Raw genomic sequence first — 23,254 nt, forward strand, 5'->3', positions numbered from 1 at the left:
ATACCTGGCACGGCCAGAGCCGCCTGTGCCCACAGCACGGCTGAGCCGGGCCTTGGCCCCACCGGGCCGGGACTTGGCCCTCACCGGGCCTCGCCCTCACCTCGCCCCGCCGCGCCCGGCCCCGCCGCCATTTTATCGCCCCCTGGCGGGCGCGGCGCGGAGCCGCCGCCCTGCGCATGAGGGAGCCGGGAGCGGCCCTGGCCACCCGGCCACGGCCACCCACGGCCACGGCCGCAAGCCCACGGCCACCCCAACACGGCCACAAGCCCACGGCCACTCGGTCAGTGCCACCCAGGGCCCCCCGCAGGGCCGGCTGCGAGCCCCCCGCCCGCACCGCGTCCCACCCGCCCTTTGGTGCGTGACCGCACGCTCGCCCTCTATTTACGGCTAACTCTCTTCCACTGTTCTTAGGAGGAAAAAGAAGTGCATTCGGTACTTACAAGGAGAAGGACGCTGTGCCAGCCCAGTTTCTTCCGATGGAAGTGCTATAGACTCCCCTCCCTCTCCCCTGGATGCACTCCAACGCGTACCCTCTGCTTTCCCTTCAGACCAGCCCGCAGCCCCCGCTGCCTCCGCGCACCGAGAGCCTCCCGACCCCTTCCCCGTCATGGCCCACGCCGGCCCGGCCGCCAGCTCCTCCAGACCGAGCGCCCACCGCTCGCCCCACACGCCCGCGGAGCCCCCGGCGCACAGCGTGGCCCCCACGGGGACGTAGCCCCGCGCCCACCCGCCCGCCTTGGCTGAGACACCGGGCACTTTGCTCACTGAACAGCACCGGAGGCCCGTCCAAATTCCCCACGTTCACTGTCAAACTTGCAAAGTTAGGCGACGGAATGATTTAAGGATGCTGGAAAACTCTTTTTTTTGTTGTTTGTTTTCTTTTTTTTTTTTTTTTTTGGGGGGGGTGGTGGTTAAAGATAGAAAAGTGACTTTAAAAAAAAAAGGTTTAAAAAAAAAAGTATTTGCCAAAATTTCTAAGTGCTGATGAGTAAACAAGCCTTTTGTCCCTGCCCTGTGCTGCTTTTTTGTTTGTTTGGGGTTTTTCTTTTTTTTTTTTTTACTGCAGTATCTCCAAGTATGGCGGAAAGCAAAGAGGAACCCCCAGCTTGCTGCAGTAGGTGGTAGGTGCTATAAATCTAACACTGGCTTCCATTTCCTGCCTTCTGAGCTGCTTTAAACTGTAGTCAGTCACAGATCTCCCGTAGCTGTCGTACCACGGGGCTGGAAAAGCTGGAATAGGAGCATTTTGTAAAAGCCCTCATGTCTGAAGACTAAATGTAGCGATGCTAGCTCCCTGATCTGACTGACAGAGAAATGAAATATTTAAACAAATGAGGTGTATTTTTTAAGCTTCGTGTCTGAGGACAGGAAGGTACTGTTTACAGGTAACAGGTCTCTGTGCAGACGTCGATCCCACTAGCAGACGAAAGCGGGGCGCTGACCAGGCTCAGCAGGAGCTCGGCCGCTTGAAGTCTGACTGCCGACTGCTGCCCACGTCGGTGCAGGGCCTCCCTTGCTGTCGTGACTCGGTCACTGCAGATCTGGACAGCCAGAATTCTCATCCGGCGGCCTGGGTGCAGCCTCAGAAAGCCTAACTCTGCAACCAGCTGTGCACCGGCACGCGGGAGGAGCACAGCACGTGTGCACGGAGCCTGTGTAAAGCCGTAACGCCCGACAGCCGTACTCGAGCGCTACGCTCCGTCCCAGAGCTTTTTCCTTGGCAAGCAGGGGTGGAGGACAGACCGCGGTGTGTGCTCTGCCCCCTCTTGGCTCTCCCCTTCCCTGGGGCAGGCCGGGAGCAGAGCAGCACACTGCCCTGCTCTCTGCTTACAATCCGTACTTACCCTCTGCAAGATCAAAACCATTTCTTGATGATTTGGTGTAGAACTTTAAAAAAAAACAACTTATTTTAGCTTTTTCTGAGAGATCTTCCCTCTGCCTCCATAACGATGCCAAATGTTAATGTATTCTCTCCAGCTTGAAAACATTTACCAGTTTCTGGTATTTTATTTATATGTTGAGCTTGACAAACAAAAACACTGTGGACAGATTCTGATCTCCAAAAACTGATGTAAATCCCAAATTAATCGAAGTTACTGATTTACTTCATGTTTGCATACTTGTCACAGAGACCAGAATCTGCCTGGAATAAACATATTCTAGACTGCTGAAGAGAAAAGTAACAACAGACAGAGGGAGAGGGGGATCTATTTTTTTCTACTTTACAGAATAGGTTTTAGAGTACTGAATGCAAATTATGTAGTAATATTATTGTAGAACTGCAAGAAATTTAAGATGACCTTTATAATGTAAAAATATTTTTATATTTTTTTCTTAACACAAAAAGAAAAACCCTAATTTTTTTACATTGGACTAAACAACTTTTTAAGCAAGTTAATGCATCAAAGATTGAAAACTTTAAAAAAAAAAAAAGATTAGTCTGTAGAGCATCTTTGGGTTTATTCCCTTTATTTAGGTACTTTTGCTTATAGTAGTGTAGACTTTTTAATTCCAGTTTTAGTTTAGATCTAAACCTATTGCTTAATTCCTCTCCTGTGTAAATGTAACTTCAGAAGCACTGAATGAAAGCTACGTGCACAAACCTGAAAGTCATTTTAACCCTTAGAGAAGTGACATTACCTGAAGCGCCTGCCAACTGAACTTGGCCGTGTACTTACGGCACTCAGAGGGTTAATTACATAGCACTAGATCAACACACAATCTGCTCAGTTTTAAATTATTTTAGCAAGCTTAGACAACAGCATGGTCCAGTGCTCAACAGAGGAACTCAGCAGACTATTCCCAGACCTGACATAGATTCTTCTTATATATATAAAAAAAAATCTTAAAAAAAAAAAAACTGTCTCAGCTGACCATTTTTCATTGAGACTCTTTGATGTAAGGTGCTGTAGAAGTGTCAACTACTGTAAAAGCCACAGCTGACAAATCAGCCACACTGAGCCCACCAGTGGCCTAGCGTAACTCAAAACTGGGCGTAAAGCTGGCATACCGTAATACCTGATCGCTATTTTGTGGTCGGATAAAACGTAATTTAGCAGCAAAGCAAAGACGGGTATAAAGAAAAAAGCAGATGTGTTTAAATAACACCAGAGGAAATTTAGGGGAAAGTCCTGAACAGTATTAAACTGCGCATCTTGACCAAGGACCGAGTAGCACTGGCATGCCCAGAAGAGCCGTCAGTCATTTCAGAACTCGTTAGGACTTTCACCCGCTTATTTCAAGGCTACTCAGGGCCCCTCCATGGCGTTCGGGCTGCCTGCCTTGGTTCAGGGCACGCTGACCAGGGAAAGGCCCATCTGTATTGCAGCCCCCTCTCATCACGTTTATTCCATCCGATTCCTGCAAAGTCTCCTTGGTGCAAGCTGCTGCTCCCCTCCTGCAGGAGCCTTTCCCTGTGCGCGCACAGCGCAGGCGCAGCGCGTTTCCTCAGCCACGCAGACGGAGCGCTTACACTTACACTTCTTACACCCCTTTTCTGACCGATGCCCCAAAAGGGGGCTCGCTGACGTCGCGTCGTGCTGGCCCTGCGCTCTGCTCTGTGCGTACAGCTTTATCGCCAGACCTTACCCTGTGGCTTCAGCTACTGCAGTATAAACACAATTTCCACCTGGTACACCGTAACATCTTCAGTTTATACTGGTCTGAGAAAATGTAATCCCCCCCCTCCCCAAGACATGCAAGAAATAGACCTGTAAACTGCCCATTTCTGAGACAAAACAGCAAGCATGAACAACTTGTGTTACGTGCCCTACGGTTAACGATCAATGCCAAAACAGAGCTACTTTTATTAATACCAAAAAAGTGTCTTTAGAACTGCTATATGAAGTGTTATTATTTTGTGTTAATGCTCTTTTGTAATAGAAGGAAAATTTTGCCCTTAAGTTTTTATCGCAACAAGATTTTTTTTTAGTTCTTTTACAGCAATTTCAACTTTTCTTGAAATACGCATTTGAATTCCTGAAACCAGTTTGAATGTAGAAGTCATGGAAATACCACTTCATTAAGCCAAGTAAAACCACTGTATGTATGTAGCAGGGATAAATGTTTTGCAGCTGTACTTTCATTTGTCCAATGATTCTCCATCATTTGTTGTAATTTTTTTACTTCATTGAGTTTGTATTTTTTGGCTTTTATGTTCAAAATATGTTTATAGCTTTATAAATAAAGTAATTGCCAGACTGGCTATTCAAAATAGGCCACTGGAAGTTATAAACCTACGGAGGCGTCAAATAATTATTTCTTGGAACTGAAGAAGATTCTTGCTTTTTTTTTCAGCATTTGCATGTTTAAATACTTTTTAGAATAATTGCCAATAGTCTTCAACAGAGGTAAGACTGAAATTGTAAATCAAGACTACGGAAATATACATTTTACATAAAACGATCACTACAGCTGACTTCCTCCCCACAAGCCATTTAATCACTTTTGCCAAGAGCAGCTCTCTGATTAGGCCATGACTTGGAAAAAAGATTAATAAATTCAGGCAGCACCATACAAGTTAAACAGCAAAATAAAGCTTGGCAATGGGAAAGTTGGTCAGTGTCTCCCTGTCAAAAATTCCAAAATACGCAGCCGGCGTCTCTTACAACAGCAGGCATCAGGTCCAGCTGGAGAGGGAAAACCCACGTAGCAGCTGCACTGTACCCCAAACTATCTCGCAGCACCTTCGTACAGAGGCTGGTTCTCTATAGCCCAGCACTAATTGCTCGAATGGATGAGACAACTGAGAGGTTGGACATTCAGAGATCAAAAAAGGCGTTTTCTCACTGACATACACATCTGGCAGCTACAGAATTTGAATGAAGTCTGAGACAGTACTGCAGGGCAATTCCAGAGAAAATAAGTTGTATGGAATCCTAACAACCTGGCCTACTAGGAATATTAAAATTTGTCACAGCTATATAAACCTCTGAGCACAACAGCCCTTTGCTGTGCATGCTACTCTACTGCCACAGTTGCATGAGTTGTGTGCACACTACTCATATCAGCAGCCCTCCGGCACGATTCCGGAGCTTCAGCAAAGGCCACAGTGGCCAAATGCTTTCGTGGTGAAGCTAAGGGGTTATTTCTTAGGCAAGCTGTCTTAATAATTAGCAAGTCTTGCCACAGGTCTGTTTTGTGCAAACAAAGTACAAGCAGGGTTAACAAGGAAGACAAACTATGCCTCTGTCTCTTCCTCATCCTTCAGCACAGTGAGGCACCGCGTACGGCAGCGGCTGCCAACAGACATGGATCCCAGCCCGATGACCGGCACCTAAAGGAATCACACGCAGGTTTCTACCTCTGAGCACAATTACAGGACGAGGCTTCTGTATTAGAAGCACAGCACTCCAGCGATAAAACTCGGGTGATCCTGGGACACTAGCTTCATGCACAGAGCTGGATTTGTTTCCTGAAAGAACCCAGGTTAAGCTGAATATTCAACTACAAGAATTGTTATCAGAAGCTTTTCTCTAGTAGTACTTTGAGTTGTATTGTTTGCAATACAGGATGCTGGGAAAGCTGCTTCATCCATCCAGATCTGCAGCGCTGGAGTATTTTATGCCCACTGACAATACCATCGCCAGCAGAGACGCAGGCCCAGCAGCCTTATGAATAAGCACGTGACCAGCAGCTGCATCCAAAGCATGGATTTGAGTGCTGCTTTAGACCACGTTATGAATGCTTCCATTAATGGTTACATCAAAGCAAGATTACCTAAAAAGCTGGTAAGCCATCAACAAAAATCCATCTGGATTTAGCTTCAGACTTAATTTGAGTCACCCGCTGCGACTGACTAGTGACTTGCATTATAGTCATTTAAAACAGATATAAAGATTTTATTTCAATTAGCTGCTCCCTCAGTACTATTATTGGTATAGTCAGTAGTAAGTGACACTAGGAGTGTCTGGTTTCAAATAACTAGAACCATTTGCAAACAAAAGTTTAAAAGCCCTTTATTAATTCAGAAGTGAAACACATTTAAAGTGAGTTAAGTATGTTTATTAAGGTTCGTTCTACTCTAAGGTTTATACAGAGAATGGAATGCAATACAAGCTAGGAGCACACCTCAAAGATCTACCACACAACCATCCCCTACTCCCTATAAGGGAACTGTAAAAAAAAAAAAATAATAAAAATCAGGAAACCAGTTACTGTTTAACTAGTTGCAAGTGGCTTTGTCCAAAGAAGTCAAGCTTGATACTGCATTAGCTTTGTATGCAATAATTAAGTCTCTACAAGCTGAAGTATCACATACAGAGGCAAAAGGATTTCCTGTGGACACATGAAACCATGTTTTAAAGAGCTACATCACAAGGACTGTTTAAAATTGCCTAAAAACAGCCACTAATGGCATGCACAGGTCAATAATATTAACTTTGGTAATGTCAGTCATTTTTGGTCAAACCTGGATTCCACTTTTCGCAAGAAGTATAAAAACACACCTGTCCTGTGCATAAAGCAACACACTCTCCAATTGCTAACAGCTAGAGGCAGGTCTTCAAGACATGGTTGAAGTATTCCAATGTAACTCTCAGGAGCTTGCTTAGCCCCAGATTACACCTTACACTAGTCTATCAGGCAAGACTAACAGGACAAGAAAGTGGACAGATTTTTTTTCTTTCTTTTTTTTTTTTTTAAATGCAGAAGAACAACCTTTAAAGTTACATAGCTTTAAGTAATACTAATATTCCCAAAATGCTTTTGGAAGAAATCAGCAACTTTTTTTTTTTTCCAAACTTCACGTAGCTCCCCAAGACACATTTTAGGTGTTTTTTTTTTTTCCTCTCTGAAGCTATCAATACCCTGTAAGTGTTTTGTTCTTGAGGAAGAAATCATAGGTGGTTTTATTTACAATGGTGAAGTCAATGCTTAAGATTGTAACTGGACTTGGAACAGTTAAAAAGCATAATGAAAATGACAACCTTAAGTGCTACTTCCCATACAGAATCCACACTTAGATCAGTTTTATTCATTGCAGAGTAAAGTAAAAAGACATCCAATTACACTAGTAAAAACTCAGAAGATTTAAATTTATACTCAAAAAAACACTACACATGCAAAGGGAACAATATCCTGCTAACACAACTTCATTTGCTGCTGCATTTGTCTAATATTAACAATTATGAACAGAGCAGTGCAACTAGTATTTGGAACAATCCTTACAGTGTTCGAGTGTCAGGCACAATACTTCACTTCTCTTCACACCACTGGTTCTCTTTACGTACCTGAAAGAAGATGTTAACCGTTAATGCACTGAAGTGTTACAAGTTAGCTGCAAATTCCCATAAGCATTCAGGATTACTTACTGCAGAAAGGCACGAGCTTGGAAGCAGCTTCCCTGATTCACGCGCAGTTTGTTACAAAGACTTCTGAATTGACCTATTTATCCATATAAATCAAGAAACTTCTCGCGCCTAGATTTGATCAGAACTGAATTGTTTCACCAAGTAACACAAACGGACTGGCTTAAACCTTAACTGCTCGCTTCGTGACACAGTACTGCAGACACACTAAAGCATACAATTCACTGCCCTTGTATTTAAACAAGGTATCTTGGTCTGATCTTTCCCAGCTTAACCATTTGGCACTTCATTTGTTGTTGAAGCTCTAAGGCGATGAATTAATGACTTAGAGTTGGGAATCTAAGCAGCTTACCTTTCAAGCCGCATGCAAAAACACACCAGCAGCAGCACTGTTACTACAGCTCCATAACCGCAATCTAAGACTGCCATAAGCGATCCTACTTTCTTTCTCACAAGACACACATCTGAGCTAAGAAGTCAACACGCTTTCTGGCCTTCTTCGAGTAATGGGCTGCCGGCACTGTAGCCACTGGAAGGTCTTTCACCAGTAGCAATCCAATTAAGAGTAGTTAATGCATTAGTTTACATTTATTGTTAATAACCAGTCGGTTGCATCACACATGAAATTATGAAACACTGCACATTTGATTCAGTAGGAAAAAAGCTAAATTATAATTAAACCCAGATCAAGTACCTGTGCTTCTTCCTCTTCAGTGAAGTCATTCTTAATATTGAATGTCTTGCGAATTTCTTCTGGAGTTTTCCCCTTGATCATGTTTGCAACTGTCTTGCATGTGACATCAAGCAAGCCTTTGATGTCCAAGTAATTTGCAGCCTGTAGAAGAGTTTCCAAATTTAAAGCCTTGGTATCATTTTTCTGCCTCTGTAGATGTACTACCAAAATTTTGCTTACAGCACTGTAAAACGCTGTAACCACAAACACCTCATCTCCACTTTGAGAAGCTTCTAGCTAGAACCTTGAAATAACAGTACCTAAAACTTACTTGCCAAACACTTAACTTGCTGTTAACTACCTAAGACAAGCATGACTGTGTCACAATACCACAAAAAGTACAAATTTTTAAAAAATAAAGCTAGATGAGTATAAATGGAGTACTGGAGTTCTACAAACAAAGTAATAAGTCTTCAGCCAAGACTCAAAAGCTGCAAGAGTGAAAAAAGACAGCTGGAGGGTCACAAATGCACAAGAGGATCGAACTGGTAGGTGAGCAAGTATAAACTGGTGCCTAGCATGAGGTTAACGTTTTAACATCCACCAATTCACCCGGTCGTAGTTGCCAGAACTACCTGCACTACCCATGTTTCCCCCCATCAAGAAGTTATTCAAGAAGCATAAAGACTGCGTTTGTAAACCATGCAAATAGAGGGCCCTGCACAGGCACAGTCTTGATGCTTCAGGAACGTACTTACCAGGATAAGTTCAAAAAGTGTTCCTTGGTCTACTTTCAGAAATTCTTGATCCCACACAGGGATGTCATCTGTTCTTTTCTCTTTGTTCTCATCATCCTCAGGAGGAGGTGGATCATCTTTGTGATGGGTGCACCACTGAATCACCTAATTATAGTTTTGATATTAATCTTTTTATCCGAGTGATTCTTCTATTAGACCCCAACTCTAACTTAGCTTCATTCTAGAAGAACTGTACCTTCTCCTCTAGATTAATATTAGAAACTGTAAGGTAATGGAGTACGTTCATATGATTCATCTTAGAAGAATCAATTCCCAATCCCAGAGTTCAACAGCCTTCAAGAAGACCACTTGAGACAGTAGCTAGTAAATTAAATACTCTGGATCCTAAAAGGCAGCTCCTGGTATTAACAGTAAGCCCTGAGCTAACACGCAGAACTGTGCAGAGAAAACCTAAGCCTCATTTTGAGGTTTTTGCACTATTTGAAGAACAGGAAAAAAACGTAATTCATACTGAACAGAACACTATAAAGGGGAAGAGCATAGAGAGGTACTAGCTACCAACAGGACATGTTCACCACGGTACGGACTTTACCCAGAAAACAAAACCTTGCACGTTTCCAAAGCGTTATTTTAAATAAAATTAAGCACTATCTCATCACCCAGACAATTAAAAGGAATAGGTGTCTACTGCAAAATCCTTTTCCATTCTGCCAACCCAAAATAATTCCAAAGTTTTAAGTTAATTACGCATACTTTCACTGGGAAATAATTCCTAACCCTGTACTAACCCCACTGTCCAGCATTTACTTTGGCTTGGAGTAAAAAGCATCTCAAGATACAGCAACACGCTTTTTCATTTTTCTCATTCGACCCAATAATAATCACGGTCTATTATTAAATTTAACACCAAGTGTGTACGGTGCCTGTGAAGCACTTCCAGTGCCACGCAGCACGGCACCTGTACAACATGCTCACTGTCACTAACTCCCACCGCTGCCTGTCCTTTCAACCCTTTCTCCTTACATTTGGATCTCATGAACAGTCAGCTCAGCCCACAGAACCCGGTTAGAATCAGAGCTTTAAAGCCATGAAATGCCAGTACGCACAGATGTCAGGCACCACCTCATCACCGCAGGAAGGAAGCCTTCCAGAAGGTCCCTCCTGTAGGTCTGCCAAGAGGTGCCAGCCTCACCCCCGTTCTCAGACAGCCTCGCTGCCTGTGCTCACGTACCTCACACCGCTCAAGCTTGTGCTAACACATAATAAATGTTTTTTTATGGTACGTATCTAACTCCATCATTAATTCCATATTTCATTACTGGTATATAACTCTGCGACTTTCAGCATCTTACCTTTTTTAAAATAGCTGCATTGACATTTGGAAGAGGGACTGGGTCATCATCACCTTCATCATCCATTCCCAAATCTAAAAAAGGAAAGATGACTGAGCAATCGGCAGACAGAAGAATTGATTTTCTCCAAACTGGGCTGCTCCAACAATTCTCCGCTGTTTTATCAACACTGAGGCTGAATGGCCTGGTAGCAAAGGATCTCTAACTGGTTAAGCCAGAAACTTGGATATTTTCAAAGAGGCTCTGCAGAGCTTCGGCTGCATAACATACCAGGTTACACCAACTTGAGGTTAAGTAGCTAGTAAGACTGCCTCAGATGAGATGCCGATATACTTTGAGCATGAACAGTCAGTTAAGCCGTCAGTTACTTGTTTAGAGCAGAACTTGACAGTTTTGTGTTCTGGGAATGGAATATGTTAAAGAACCCGAAGAACAGTATTTATGTATTTTTACCACTTGCAAGATCTGAAGCCACAAGTTCAACCAAATTGTTCCAACTGAAATCCCCGATTCAATTTATTATTAAGAAAGAACTTAAACCTTCTGTGGCAAGTACAGACGATGTTTTGTCTCGCACAGCAGCAGTAAATACCGCAGCCATTGAGCTGCTAGTTAGCTGGCCTCTGAAGCACCTGCATTGATTCTGAGCATGCAGATTTCTTTGGCTGGTAAGACAGCAACACAAATCCTTCAATTAAAGAAAACAAATATGCACTTACAGCATCAAGTTTCTGATAATCACTGTTTTAGAAGCCTGTCAACATGAGCATGACAGAATCAGATGGTTTGTCCCTCATCCCTTGATGCGATTGAGGAGTCAAAGTCAAAATACGACAATTAAAATTTGGACTCTTTACACAGAACAAATACCACGTTAGCTCTGAATAGAGGGTAGGCTTTTTTTTTTTTATTATTATCCAATAGCTGGATGACACCCTGGCTCTCATAGATCAGCACTGTGTATCAGCTACGTGGCTGAACAACGCAGGCCTTCACTCAAGCACAGGTGAGCCAATTCTACATCATCAAGGAGTTTAACTTTTAAGAACAGATGACTGTGATACCATCACTGACCAAATCTGCACACAGTTAAAACAGCGTGTACTTCTGTATTTAGACAAGTCAACTACTGTCATTAGGGGGATATCAGATAGTACTACTTTTTGGTTAGATTAACTAATTCCATAGGTTCTGAAACCAAAATACTGACATTAAAGGGTACTGCATATATTACCAGTTACTGGAAACCTCAAACGCTTCCTTTGAAGTTGGTAGCAGATACCAGTGTAAGAAGTGACCGATTGGTCTGCCCAAAATTGTTGGTACAGGGAAATAACTTGAGCAGTAGCCCAGCACCGGCCAACTCTGCTCAACTCATCCCCACCCCTCCAGAACTGGGATTTCACGTTATCAGAAAATTAACACTTCACTGGTGGTCTCGTGACACCTGATGCAACCCCACCTTCCAGCTCCTCCCCCTTCATTCACAGCACCAGAAATACAGAGCATCTTTTAAGAACTGGCGATGCTTAACCATCCGTACTGCAAGGCGCCTTTCATCTGTGCTAGGGGGCTGCTTCTCGGTCAGGCGGGTAGGGGGCCAGCTGGCAGCGCCTAGCTGGCAACACTCGCCACGCGTAACTTTCATCCACACGCACGTGCCACCGAACGCTGGCAGTGACACAGCCTGCGCGTGAGGAAACGGGAAGGAATGATGTTCTCCAGTGTATTCCCACCGACTGCTGTGTTTCCTGCTCACGTTGCTTGGATGTTCAAAAGCAGCTTATTAAGCAGGAGTGTTCAACGGTCGGAGCACTTCAACCTTGTTGTTGTTGTTCTTACGTATAAGGGGTCACAGCCAGCCAAAGATTTATACCCAAGGACATCATTTTAACTACATCTACAAAAAGATTTTTTCCAAGTTAATTTGTGAATACACCCAAAAGCTACAAAAACAAAACCAGTAAACAATGAGGATTTGCACCAGACAGATTAGACACAGCTTGCTCTGTATCCCAGCCATCTGGCAATTTCCCCTCCCCCACCACGAGTTCTTTTGTTTCAAACTCCTGTCAGCAAGAGATCAGAACCAAGTATTACCCCACCTAATTTCACTGCATAAGCTCACAATATATATTTCACTTCAGACCTTTATTCAGTGCATTAGTTTCTGATCTCCCACCCCATTTAAGGAACCACAGTTATGGAGTACCAAGGGTTTGCATGCTAAAATAAAGTTTGTTTTCAATACATAGTAGCAGTTCTGTTTGCTTACTTTCACAAAACTGAAGTAGGCTGTAAGCAAACTGGGGGGCTTAGATTTTTATCAGCCTCACTGGAATTGCTCTTAACAAGCGGACTGAACTTCAAGCTTTTTGAGAGAGTGCATTCACCCAAAACATAGTTTAAGCTACAACAGCAACTGCTCCAGCTGTTCTGCCATGAGATAGCAAGCCGTTTCATGGGCTGGGAACCCTCCTTCAGCACCGTAAGTTTGTCTCCTCTGGTCACAATTCCTGCCCAGGAAGCGTTCCTGCATACACTGCTACCTCAGCACGAGGCTCCACTCTTACCTTCCAGCATAGTCTTTATAGTTACAGACTGCTTTGCAATTTCAACATCAACTTCAAAAATCTCTCCATCTGAACTCTGCAGTTTAATTGAAGGCATCTATAAGAGAGGGAAAGTTATTTTCACACAATACCCAGCAGACATTGCAAGTTTAGCTGACTCAAATACATAAGTTACCTTCGTTATTTACATTGCTTCTGAACAGCAGCAGATAGCCCCGTGTCACTTACAGCACACCCAGATTATTTGCTGCTTGAATCAACAGGCCTAAATTCATTAATCCTGCTGTTTAAGAAGGATTGATAGAAGGAAACCTACCACCAATTTAAAAGAGAAGAGAGGGAACTTGTTTTTAATTTTTTTTTTTTTTAAGTTGACACCTCAACATAAATATAAAATTGATTAGTCAATAGTGCTTTTTTAAAAAATGAAATGCAACACCAGAGCTCGCTCTCTCTCTTGAAATAAGCTTACAACAACAATTCCAGAACACTACTTGTCTTCAAATCCAAACCACCGCTCATTTCTGCAAGGAACAAGATCAGCATTTAACACTGCTCTTACACAGTAGGAAGTTACATCAGCACTTTATTAGCATTAAGAAACAGTAAGAAAAGCAAGTATTTAACACAGCTAAAACAAACAAACTTTGTTTTAATAAAGTTTTTCAAACAAGATAAGACCTAAAATACAAGCAGTAAAGATATCCTAGTAAGTAACAATCAAAATTTACAAGGAAACATCTTTCCAGCTACTTAACTCCGAGCCAGAAGTAAGGTACTAGTGCCTAGCAAGCCACTAGGTCACTGCCTCTGTCCAAAACCACACTTGAGGTCTGCGTGGGTATCAGTGTACTTGAACCAACTGACCCAAAAGACATGACAGACCTAACTGCCTGGCTGAAGAGCTTTATAAATCGGTTCTTAGACTACTTCCATGTATTACAATGGCTCTACCATTCAAAATATCTGCTAGGAGCAGACCACTGCAAGTTTCAGTTTTTCCTCCAGTTACCTGTTTGAAAAATCTCTGCAGCACATACTCCTAAACACAGCCTGCAAGGCACTGCAGAGGAAAACCCCAGTGCCAAAGAACTTCAAATTCCTTTCCAGATGTACTTCCTACCCCCCCCCCCCCAAGCTTACCACCCCTGCATGCTAGCTCCTTGCAGGGGTACCTGAACTACCAAAGGCGAGCCAGCTGCCCCACTTGGAGCAAACTTCCACCAGCCCTTTCTGAACGCCTCCATGGCTCATCGCCATGGCTCAGCCTGACAGCACTGCAGCAAACCAAGTCCAATGGAGGCCAGCCAAAGCACGTTATTAAGCAGCTTGCTCCAGCCTGGAGTTCTCCTTGCTTTAATTTCCATTTGGCAGAGCAAGGAGGTAGTTAATGTTTACACGGCAACGTAACCCTATATGACAGGGCCGCTTCTAATTGGGATTGGCGCTTTGGAGGGATGCAGCCATGATCGTTGCAGATATACACATACGTATGTGTGCGTGGATAAATATATGTACGTACACACGCACGGACACATGCGTGTGGGTATGTAAACATGTACGTGTATGCACAAACATCCACTAAAATAAACTGAGGATTAACGCACGGTTCTGAGTCAGCAGCTTCAAGACGCCTGGGGGGGGGGGGCAGGGGGGACCCGAGCAGACCCTCCGGACGTACCCGCGGTTCCTGCAGCCACGGGCCGGGAGCAGCGCACCCCCGGCAGCCCTCCCGTTACATAACGCCGCACAGCCGCGGCGTGAGCCCGGCCCCGCAGGCCCACGGGGACCGGGACCGCTTCCACCCCCAGCCCCTTCCCCTACCGCCGGGCACCGAACCGGGCCGAACGCCGCCCGTTGAGCTCCGAGGGGCGGCCAGGCGGGGAACCAGGCCCCAGAGCCTCGCCCCCCGTTCCTTAACACCCCCCCCCCCCCCCAATCCCAGCGCCGGGCCGTGACAGGGCCCAGAGACCCCCGCGAACCGCAACAGCGGCGCCCGTCCCCTCACGGCCCCTCACAACCCCCCCCCCCGTCCCCTCACGGTCCCCTCACGGCCCCCTCACGGCCCCCCAAGGCCGCACCGCCCGCCCCACCGAGCGGAGCCCCCCCCTCCCGCCGGTTGCCGCCTCAGGGCCCGCCGCCCGCCCCCCTCGGGCCCTCACCGCGAGGCGGCGGCGTCCGGCGGGCGCTGACGGGAGCTGGCGGCGGCGGCGCTCGGGGCCCGGCTGCGGCGGCGCTTTTATAGAGGGGGAGGGGCGCGGGGGGAGGGGGGGAGGACCCCGCCTCGCGCTGCCTCGCAACTGCCGGGCTGCCCTCCGCGAGCGCCTGAGGGGAACGCCGCCCCGCCGCTGGCCGAGCGGGGCGGAGGGAGGCTGGGAGAGAGAACGGTGGGGTGGGATGGGGGTGTGCGGGTGGGAGAGGAGCGGGGAGGCGGCGGGGAGGGCGGAGAGGGGGCCCGAGCGTTTTTCAGGCAGCGCGGGTGGCCGCGGCGGGCTCCTCGCGGGGGTGGAGAGGGCCCCGCGGGACGGTGGCTGCGGCGCCCCCCGGCGGGGCCGCGCTGAGGGGCCCGGGGCGGCCCCGCCCCCGCCCCCCCCCGCAAATCCCGTCAGGAGCCGGGGGGGGGCCGGGCCGGGCCCCGCCGCTTGAGGCCGCGGTTGGGCCTCACACAAACGTGGCGTTGTGGTGTTATGGCAGTGTTTGTAGGTGCCCAACGAGTATTTGTGGTGTTAGGGCAGCGAAACGACAGCCGTGCCCCCAACGCGCCCGCTAACCTAAGCACACAGAGTCCCTCACGCACAGAATCTCGCTTTGTTCACGTCAAAGCGGGGACTTGAGTGCAATGAAACACCACGTCTTCGTCCTTCCCTTGTTTTTCCACCTTTACCTGAGTGACACAGCCACCAGGACAGTAACGTTACAAGCATTCAGCCACCAAGACAGCAAGCACTAGAGCTCAAACCCTACAAGTATTCAGCACAAAAACCCAACCCTACAAGTATTCAGCACAAAAACACGGGAAGCAGGTTGGGTTTCAGCTCAGAGCACAGCCAGCTCTCCGGAGATGGAAGCCGCACAGGCACAGGCTGCCAGCCCGGCGCTCACGATGACGAGGCTGTTCCGCACTGGGTCACGTCACTTAAATCGGTTTCTGTATAAATTCCAGAGAACTGGGGGAGATGAGCGCACGCCTTAAGAATCTTGTTTCGCAGGCTTGGCGATGCTGAGCAGCTCATTAGTTACAGCATACTCGAAAATGACCGAGCAACCTGACCTAACTTCGAGTGAACTGAGAGTTAATCCTGTGTGGAGCGGGAGCGTGCGCATCTGAAGGGGGCGGGCGGTGTTTATACAGCAGGCTTCTCTGCAGAGGTTCCTCGGAGATACTGGTGTTAGTAACCAGATAGCTGTTGTTTACAATTTATTAGGGCCTAACTATCTTGTATATGTAACACAGGCTTATATATGTTGGGTATATTATGCCTAATGTGACCTTGCAGCACATTTACCTCTTTCCTGCTAAATCATTCCACCTCATGCTCCAATGTTGAGAACAACATTCACTCTGTTAAAAACAGACAAACACACTGCCTTTACTTTCCTTAAATGTGCTTTTTTTTTTATTTATTTATATTAATACTCGCTGACTTAGCAGATCAGATGATGACAGAAGATGGCCTGTGGAAAACATCTGCAAATCCTAAATCCCTTTTCTCGATGTTGCCAGAGATCAAGGTTTCTGATTTTTAGCCCGTGACTCAGACTGCAAAGCAGAGGCAGTAGAAGGAGGGTGGGTTTTGCTCTCCACACAAGACAGATGCAATACAATCTAGGAACAGGCAGAAAGCGAAATTCCCCGCCTAATTGTGACCTATGTGTCAATTATAATTCAAAGCGATTGAGCTTTATACTTGATACAGTTCTCTAAAGGTATCAGAGAAAATTCAGTCCACAGTGGACTTTATCTGTTGAATTAGTAGTCTGGGAGAGTTAAAGCAACAAAAACACCACACACCCTAAGAAGTGGCAGACGTCTGTCACAGATATCCTGTAATCACGTGAAAGCCACCTCCCACTGTGCCCTACATATCATATAATGAACCTCCCGAGCTAGTCTGGATGCTTTTTGCTATCTTTGTCATGAAAAAGCAGCTGCTGTGGAGGTGATAGCCAAAGTCCTGGAAGTCAGGCAGTATTACTAACACAAAAGATATGTCCTTGACTAAAGCTGCAAGGCAGAGAGCAAGATTTTTCAAGAAAATTAAAAAAAAATGGGTGGGCCAATTTCAATTGTTAGGTGCAAAGGTAATCATTCCAATGCAAATAATCCTAAACCAATCCTAAAGCATTGCTATCCTGAGCTGTAAAGATAATTGTTCTCTGCATCAGCCACAGATAAATTACAATTAAGGGCCTTTCACCACTGAGAATCCAGAGGAGGAAGCTTAACACTAAAGCAAATATCTGGAAAGATTGGAGCAACCAAGATCAGCTTAAGCTTGATTTAACACTTATCAGATCCAGAAGAGCTCTGACCTACATTCTTGCAGCATCACTGAGCTGCGAGCAGAGGCCAGCTGAACAGCTACGCAGCTGCAGGGGGAAGGGAATTTTAACGCATTGAGCATGGCATTAGAGAGGGAGAGCAGCCTCCCAGACAGCACTGGGTTTACTCCACTCCTTGGATTCTGTTCCCAGCTATTTCTCTTGCCGCTTAGATAAAAATTACTGCCCCCCAACCAAAAAAAAAAAATACACAACACTTAACACTTTCCATTTTTATAGACAGAGAAGCTTATTCTATTAGTGGTGGCGGTGATTATGGAGATAACACTGTAAAAAGATTGAGCATTTTTTAATACCACACGTGTGACATGAGCTTCTAAAAGCCTAGTGAGAACCAGGCTTGAAAGACCTCGGCTTTGCTGCATCGATAACAAGTTGGGAAATGTCGTCACAGGACTCAGTTTGGATTTCCAGAAGGAAGGGAAGGCAGCCCTGCAAGGACCGAACTCCAGGGCCTGGAGAGCACGGCTGCTCTGGCACAGGGTGTCATTTGCTGGGATGCAAGGAGTGACCACTGGATCTGGACAAGAACCTGGTCTACATGTAGGGGAGATAACGCAGCAAAAATGTTCTTCTCCCCCAAAATGCAAAAGAAGAACAGTTTTGTAAAACAAGCAGCCACATCAACAGTGCAAGGAAAAGTAGGACTTGTTCAGTGTAAAAAAAAAATAAAAGAACAATTATATATCTGATATAGATAGTGGGAAGAAACTGCTCAGCTCAAAGGCTTGGGTTTCTGCTACTTAAAGCAATATTACAACATGGCAGAAGAGGAAAACTCTTGTCCCCTCTAAACTCCAGAAATAGCTGTGATTGTTTCCACTTCATCAAAACTTGTATTACAGGAGCATCCTTAAGATGTTGCTTTTCATCTAAGCTGTACCACAGCAATGCAAGACATTGGGTACTGAGGAAGGCAGAGCCCCCCTTTAGATGTTAGTCAGATAGGCTGATAACTCGCTAACTAAATCATGGCAGGCAGACATGAACTGTTTTTTCTTGATCAGCTTCTGTTTCTCCCTCTAGCAACATTCTCCTTGCATAACTACAGGGATTCAAGATGCACAGAAGACTGAAGATGAGGGAAAAACTGATTAAAAATAGAAGCAAACCTACCTCAAGCATATTTGCATCTAACTCCCTAATCTTCAGTCCACCTCCACATACTTAAACATACTGATTTTTAAAAAAAAATCATTTTTGCTGTAGCATCCATGGAAATAATTTGGACTGCTCAGACTCCATGGTCCTTGTGGCTGCATAAATAGCAAGGGAGATGCTGCTGGGTGAAAGCTTCCCCCTTCCAGCACCGTTAGCAAAAGGGTACCAAATCCCCGAGTGGCACAGGCAAATCTGAATATCCTTGAGAATCTAGTGTGATAGTAAGTAAGCTGCATTGACTTTATAGGTTGTTTTTTTTGTCTTTACTATGGAGGTGCCGGACACTGCCACAGGCTGCCCAGCGAGGCTGTGGAGCCTGTCCTTGGAGGGCTCCAGCAGCCGCCTGGACGTGGTGCTGAGCAGCTCAGGGTGGTCCTGGGGCTGGGCCAGAAGGACCCCGAGGTGCCACCAGGCCTGGTTCCATGGCGCCGTTACTCAGCCTGGCGGCTGTTCAAAGTGCAAGAGGCAGGTTCTGGGCTGGTACTGACGCCACCAACGACAAAGAGCAAATGCTTTGAGGTTTCAAAGTCCATGGGAAGAAATATACCACGTTTCAGAAGTCAGGCTAATTTACAACATTTTTAAGAGAGATTGTAAGAGAAAAGTGACAGTCCAGTGAAATTGAGATGGTTAAACCCAGCTAAGCTAACGCTAGATAACCACACTCACAAGCACCACAGGATTTTGTATTTGAAAGGGGGAGGAAGCAAGAGCAGCCTCCCACAGAGCTGAGGCACCTCCTCGCCCACACCCGGGGCAGCGTTCCTCTTCCCTGAGGACAAAGGCGGTGGTGGAACAGGAGCAAAGTGGGTCAAGTGTACGGTGAGCAGCGCAGGATCCTTCCAGACAACCCTCCTCCAGCGCCTCCCCTTTTCTTAAGGAAAAAAGAGACGGGAGATCTTACACTGACAGGTACAGTAAGGAATGGTTTTTGACGGAAAGTTTTACAATCAGCCAGCACGGTGGCTGTTTTTTCCAACTGCCTGAAAAATATAGGCAGTTGGGAAGGAGGCTAAAGCAGCTCGGGCCGATCAATCTGAGATTACTGGTATCAACACTACATTCCTACCCGGCAGTTCAGCACTGTTTCTAAATGCATCATCCAGTTTCAGACAGTATCTACATCCGATGAGGAATATATATATATACACGCACAAGTCAATGAGAGGTCCAAAGGGCAAACATTTAGTTTTGTACAACCTTACACAGGGGTGCAAGTATTTGCAAAATCGACCGCCCTCTCATTAAAAGCACCTGCCCCCAAGTTTCCATCAGGATGCTCACCTCAAGTCGTGCTGCTCCTCCTCCGTCACCGGTCCCAGAGCAGTGGAAGGTGCCAAATGCAGCCACTGGCAAGGGCAGCAGCAAGGAGCCAATACTGATATGGTGCTGTTGGAGCCCCCCAGATTTCTGCCTAGTTGATGCTTTGTGAACCAAAACCAAAAATCTCAGCAGCTTCACAGCAGTTTGAAAACAAGGTCACAGGATAACCACCTACCCTGGGTCTCACATGCTGTAACCCGGGAAAATGCTGTTTAAAACACAAACACAGACTGGAAGGCATCTCAGCCTCCCACCTGAAGCAGCACTAGCACCAGCCCCAGCTCAGGTGTGGCCTTTTCTAGGCTAGTCCCGAAAGCTTCCAAGAACAGACATTGTGCAGCCTCTCTACTTAATCTTCTCCAGTGCCACAGGACCCTCCTGTGCTAAAAGCCATGTTTTTATGCTGCCCCGTGTCAGCAAATTATATATATATGAGTTACTATTAGCAGTTAATGTTTTATACACCAGAAACAATCAGTTTCATCTTCATCCCAAACCAGTTCTGTTCACCATACAATAATTAAGAGATCGGGAGCTGTAGCTACCAACCCATCTTAAAACATGTTTTTAAGCCATAGCCTAAGTTTTAAAAGGCTAAACCATGCAGCGCTGCTTAATTTAATACCTAAAGTGTTGTTTCAGCCTTTTTTCCTGTATGTATGCCAAAGAACTCTAGCCCCTTGCTCAAGAGAGCAACTTGCCTTTATTCTCATCCAAAAGGAGTACAGCCAAATGAATTAGAGCACCAAAATAACTTCTTAAAAAACCACAGTAAGCTGACTCATCAACTGCTTGTTCTGCAGGGCTTTTTTAGTGTATTCACATGTCCTGAAAGACTTCTACACAGTCTCTTATAATTTTTTTTTTCTTTTTTTTAAACGCTTAACCTGTTTCCAAACTACCTTGCCCTGGAACTTGCAGAGGACAAATGCTCTGCATAACGATTACTGTAGCGTTCAAGAAGGCGCCCCACACTTTCTGCAACATTTCAAAACCCATCACTTGCAAATACTTTGCTCCAAAATCTAAGCTCATATAAGCCACGTGTATGGTTGGGGGAAAAAAAAGACACCATGGAATTCTAGAAGGCCATTTCCCTTATATACAACTTTCCTTTAACCTGTGCAGGCACAACAGTTAAATCCACACCGCTGTACAGTCATGCTGAAGACAAGCACGTTCCTGAGCAGCTGCATCACTGTGGGTCTGGGCAGGACACCTGCAATACTCTAGAGAACGGCAATTCAAAAAACAGTAAAACACCCTAAATTTCCGTGAGCGCTCAGCATATAGATAAAATAAGCAACTAAGAAGTAAGTAAGTAAGTATCGAGTGAAGTTGTGCCTTCAATTAATTGAATTTAGAGCAGCACTTAATTTGAAATTCAGGATTGTCATTCGATCACACTGGCCCCTCCTTACAGAGCATTTTTCCGGAATGAACAAGTGCATTTATCCTTCAGCACTGCCCCTTGCATCACGGGGCTTCCTACAGCAGGAACTGTGTTCTCACTAGTAAGGAAATGAAGATGAAGGGGCAAGACGGGAGGAACACAGGGATGTGTTTATTGAACTATGATGAAGATGCCAAAAATAAACCTAGCACCTGCACACTTTTTTTGTACTGTGTATGAGAAAATCTTTGGCCTTTAAGATTCAGGGCAAATTTCTAAATTGACAGAGCAAAGACTTCGTCCCATCCCTTACCATGTAATTACTTTATCAAAATGACTTTCAGTGACTATAAAAAAAACAATCCAGACTGACCTTTGCTACTAACCACCCAAGTACAGTCAGGTGAAACGTCAAAGCTTTCATCAGCACTATGCACGCTCACTGCCTCTTTTCCAAGGGAAAATTACCATTCATTCAGACACAGAACAACAAGGTAACTAGCTCGGTCCATCTTCACTTGCCTGCAGGTCAAGTAACCTTCCAGGGTATCGTCTGGAGATCTAAAACAGGTAACGCAGCCAAAGCATGCAGAGCAGCGATACTGAGCTTGTACAGGAGCGTCAGCAGCTGGAAACGATCTGACTTCAGCCCGAGCCAACAAGCACACGCGCTGATACACCTTGTAGGGAAGGGGCACCTACACGCGGCTGCCCTCGGGGACAGCCAGCAGGGAGGGGGACAGGGCAGGAAGGGGAACCAGAGCACGGGACCTAATGGGCAGAGGAAGAAAGGCAGAGAGAGAACGAAGGGAAAAAAACTGGCAAATCTACAGGCTTCAAATCCTTCCGTCTTCTTTCAAAAAAGGAAATTACTGGATGTTTTCCTGTGTGGGGGAGGATGTACTAACATTTTGTTTGGTTTTGACTTAATGACACCTTAGTGCAGAAGCACAGGCCCCTACACCTAGAAGTAAACACCCTAAATGAAGGGTGTTTACTTCAGTCTGATATACAAATTCAGATAATGTCATCCTGCATTTTGGCCACCTAAGTGTGATTTAAGTAAAGGGCAATATGGAAAGCTCAAAACCCTTCCCAGCATGTCAAACAACAAAAGGTTTGTACTTATTCTATCCAAATTCTAAAAAACAGAAGGAAAAAGCGAAAGGTTTAAGAGTTGTTTGTAGGAAAGCATCCTATTTCATTCATGACTGCTTCTAACATTAAATGCAAGTATTAGCCCTCCTTACAATTAACTCTCCTGCTTAAAACAAAAAGGCATATTACTGAATGATGAAAATACAGGATTTCCAGCTACTCTTATTTCAGCTTTCCATGGACTTTTAGCAGTCTTCGCAACACAAAAGAAAACATTAACACTGATCTCTGGAACAAATACAAATCCTAACTATGCTCATTCAGCCTGGACCATTGCAGTTTGAAGTGAAGGAAGCTTTGCTCACATGCATTTCTAATCAGCCAGCTACCAACAAAATAACCAGACTAATTATTTCTAATTGAGGTTTTCTCCTCTTGGATCTTCCAAACACACTTCTAGCTGGCGAGTACTGCTGGTTGCCAATCTCCATGAGAGTAACAATTCCTTGTTCACAAGGTGATGTTCTTAAACAAAAGCCTACAAATGGCCAGTCACAGCACAATTACAGAGAAAAGTGCATAAAGTGGAGTGACTGTCACCACTGACTTTACTAACAGCTGCTTGTATTTGTATATAGAAACTGAAAAACTGAACTGCTCCCCACCAAAGCAGATGAGTCACACCAATTAAAGCACCAGGGAAAACAGGCAATAGGGCAAAGTCATTCCTTTTGAAGGAATGGTGTCAACAAAGGTACAAAGTTCTTTCTATCTATAAAAACACAAATACAGAGATGGCAAACATAAGAAACCTGAACTACTCTCTACAAAGGATTTTTTTTTTGATAGTGATCAAAGCAAAAGTTCCTGACATACAAAAAAAGGATGCCTTACATGTGCCTTATTTTTAGTGTGCACGGCTTCCTGTAAGACATCAAGCTTCAGAAGACTGAGTTCTCCTGAAATAATTTGGAGCCCAAACTGAAGGGCAAACCAGAATTTTTGCTAAAGGAAAAGGAACCACTCAAGCCTTTCAGAAAAGGCACAAAGTAA

General features: G+C 45.3%; 2 protein-coding genes across 5 annotated transcripts in view; one reads left to right on the forward strand and one right to left on the reverse strand.

Annotated features, from left to right (window-relative positions):
• TCF7 (transcription factor 7) overlaps positions 1 to 4,109 on the forward strand; it is a 68,410-nt gene extending 64,301 nt beyond the window's left edge. For 3 of the 4 annotated variants that reach the window (XM_050713632.1, XM_050713634.1, XM_050713633.1), the window contains one exon: positions 412 to 3,046. In XM_050713632.1, coding sequence (XP_050569589.1) covers positions 412 to 491 — 80 coding nt within the window. In that variant the 3' untranslated portion in view covers positions 492 to 3,046. Of the gene's footprint in view, positions 1 to 411; positions 3,047 to 3,931 lie in introns of those variants that run through there. The other variant, XM_050713636.1, reaches the window with a different exon arrangement.
• A 1,832-nt stretch (positions 4,110 to 5,941) lies between these two features.
• SKP1 (S-phase kinase associated protein 1) lies at positions 5,942 to 15,158 on the reverse strand. The gene is made up of 6 exons (XM_035560777.2): positions 14,826 to 15,158; positions 12,664 to 12,760; positions 10,091 to 10,164; positions 8,739 to 8,882; positions 8,002 to 8,142; positions 5,942 to 7,229 (listed from the first exon to the last, which is right to left on the reverse strand). The coding sequence occupies exons 2-6, from the start codon at positions 12,758 to 12,760 to the stop codon at positions 7,194 to 7,196; spliced, it is 492 nt and encodes a 163-aa protein (XP_035416670.1). The 5' UTR covers positions 14,826 to 15,158; the 3' UTR covers positions 5,942 to 7,193.
• Between the last annotated feature and the right edge of the window lie 8,096 nt (positions 15,159 to 23,254).

Source organism: Cygnus atratus, chromosome 14, assembly GCF_013377495.2.
Source record: "Cygnus atratus isolate AKBS03 ecotype Queensland, Australia chromosome 14, CAtr_DNAZoo_HiC_assembly, whole genome shotgun sequence".
In the NCBI taxonomy this organism is placed as follows: Eukaryota; Metazoa; Chordata; class Aves; order Anseriformes; family Anatidae; genus Cygnus; species Cygnus atratus.

Excerpts from the sequence above, each read along its gene's own strand:
- SKP1 (XM_035560777.2), bottom strand. The coding sequence starts at position 12,760 with ATGCCTTCAATTAAACTGCAGAGTTCAGATGGAGAGATTTTTGAAGTT. Across the intron at positions 8,883-10,090 it reads ATGCAGCTATTTTAAAAAAG|GTGATTCAGTGGTGCACCCA; the intron begins GTAAGATGCTGA and ends AACTATAATTAG. Across the intron at positions 7,230-8,001 it reads CTGAAGAGGAAGAAGCACAG|GTACGTAAAGAGAACCAGTG; the intron begins GTACTTGATCTG and ends ATCTTCTTTCAG.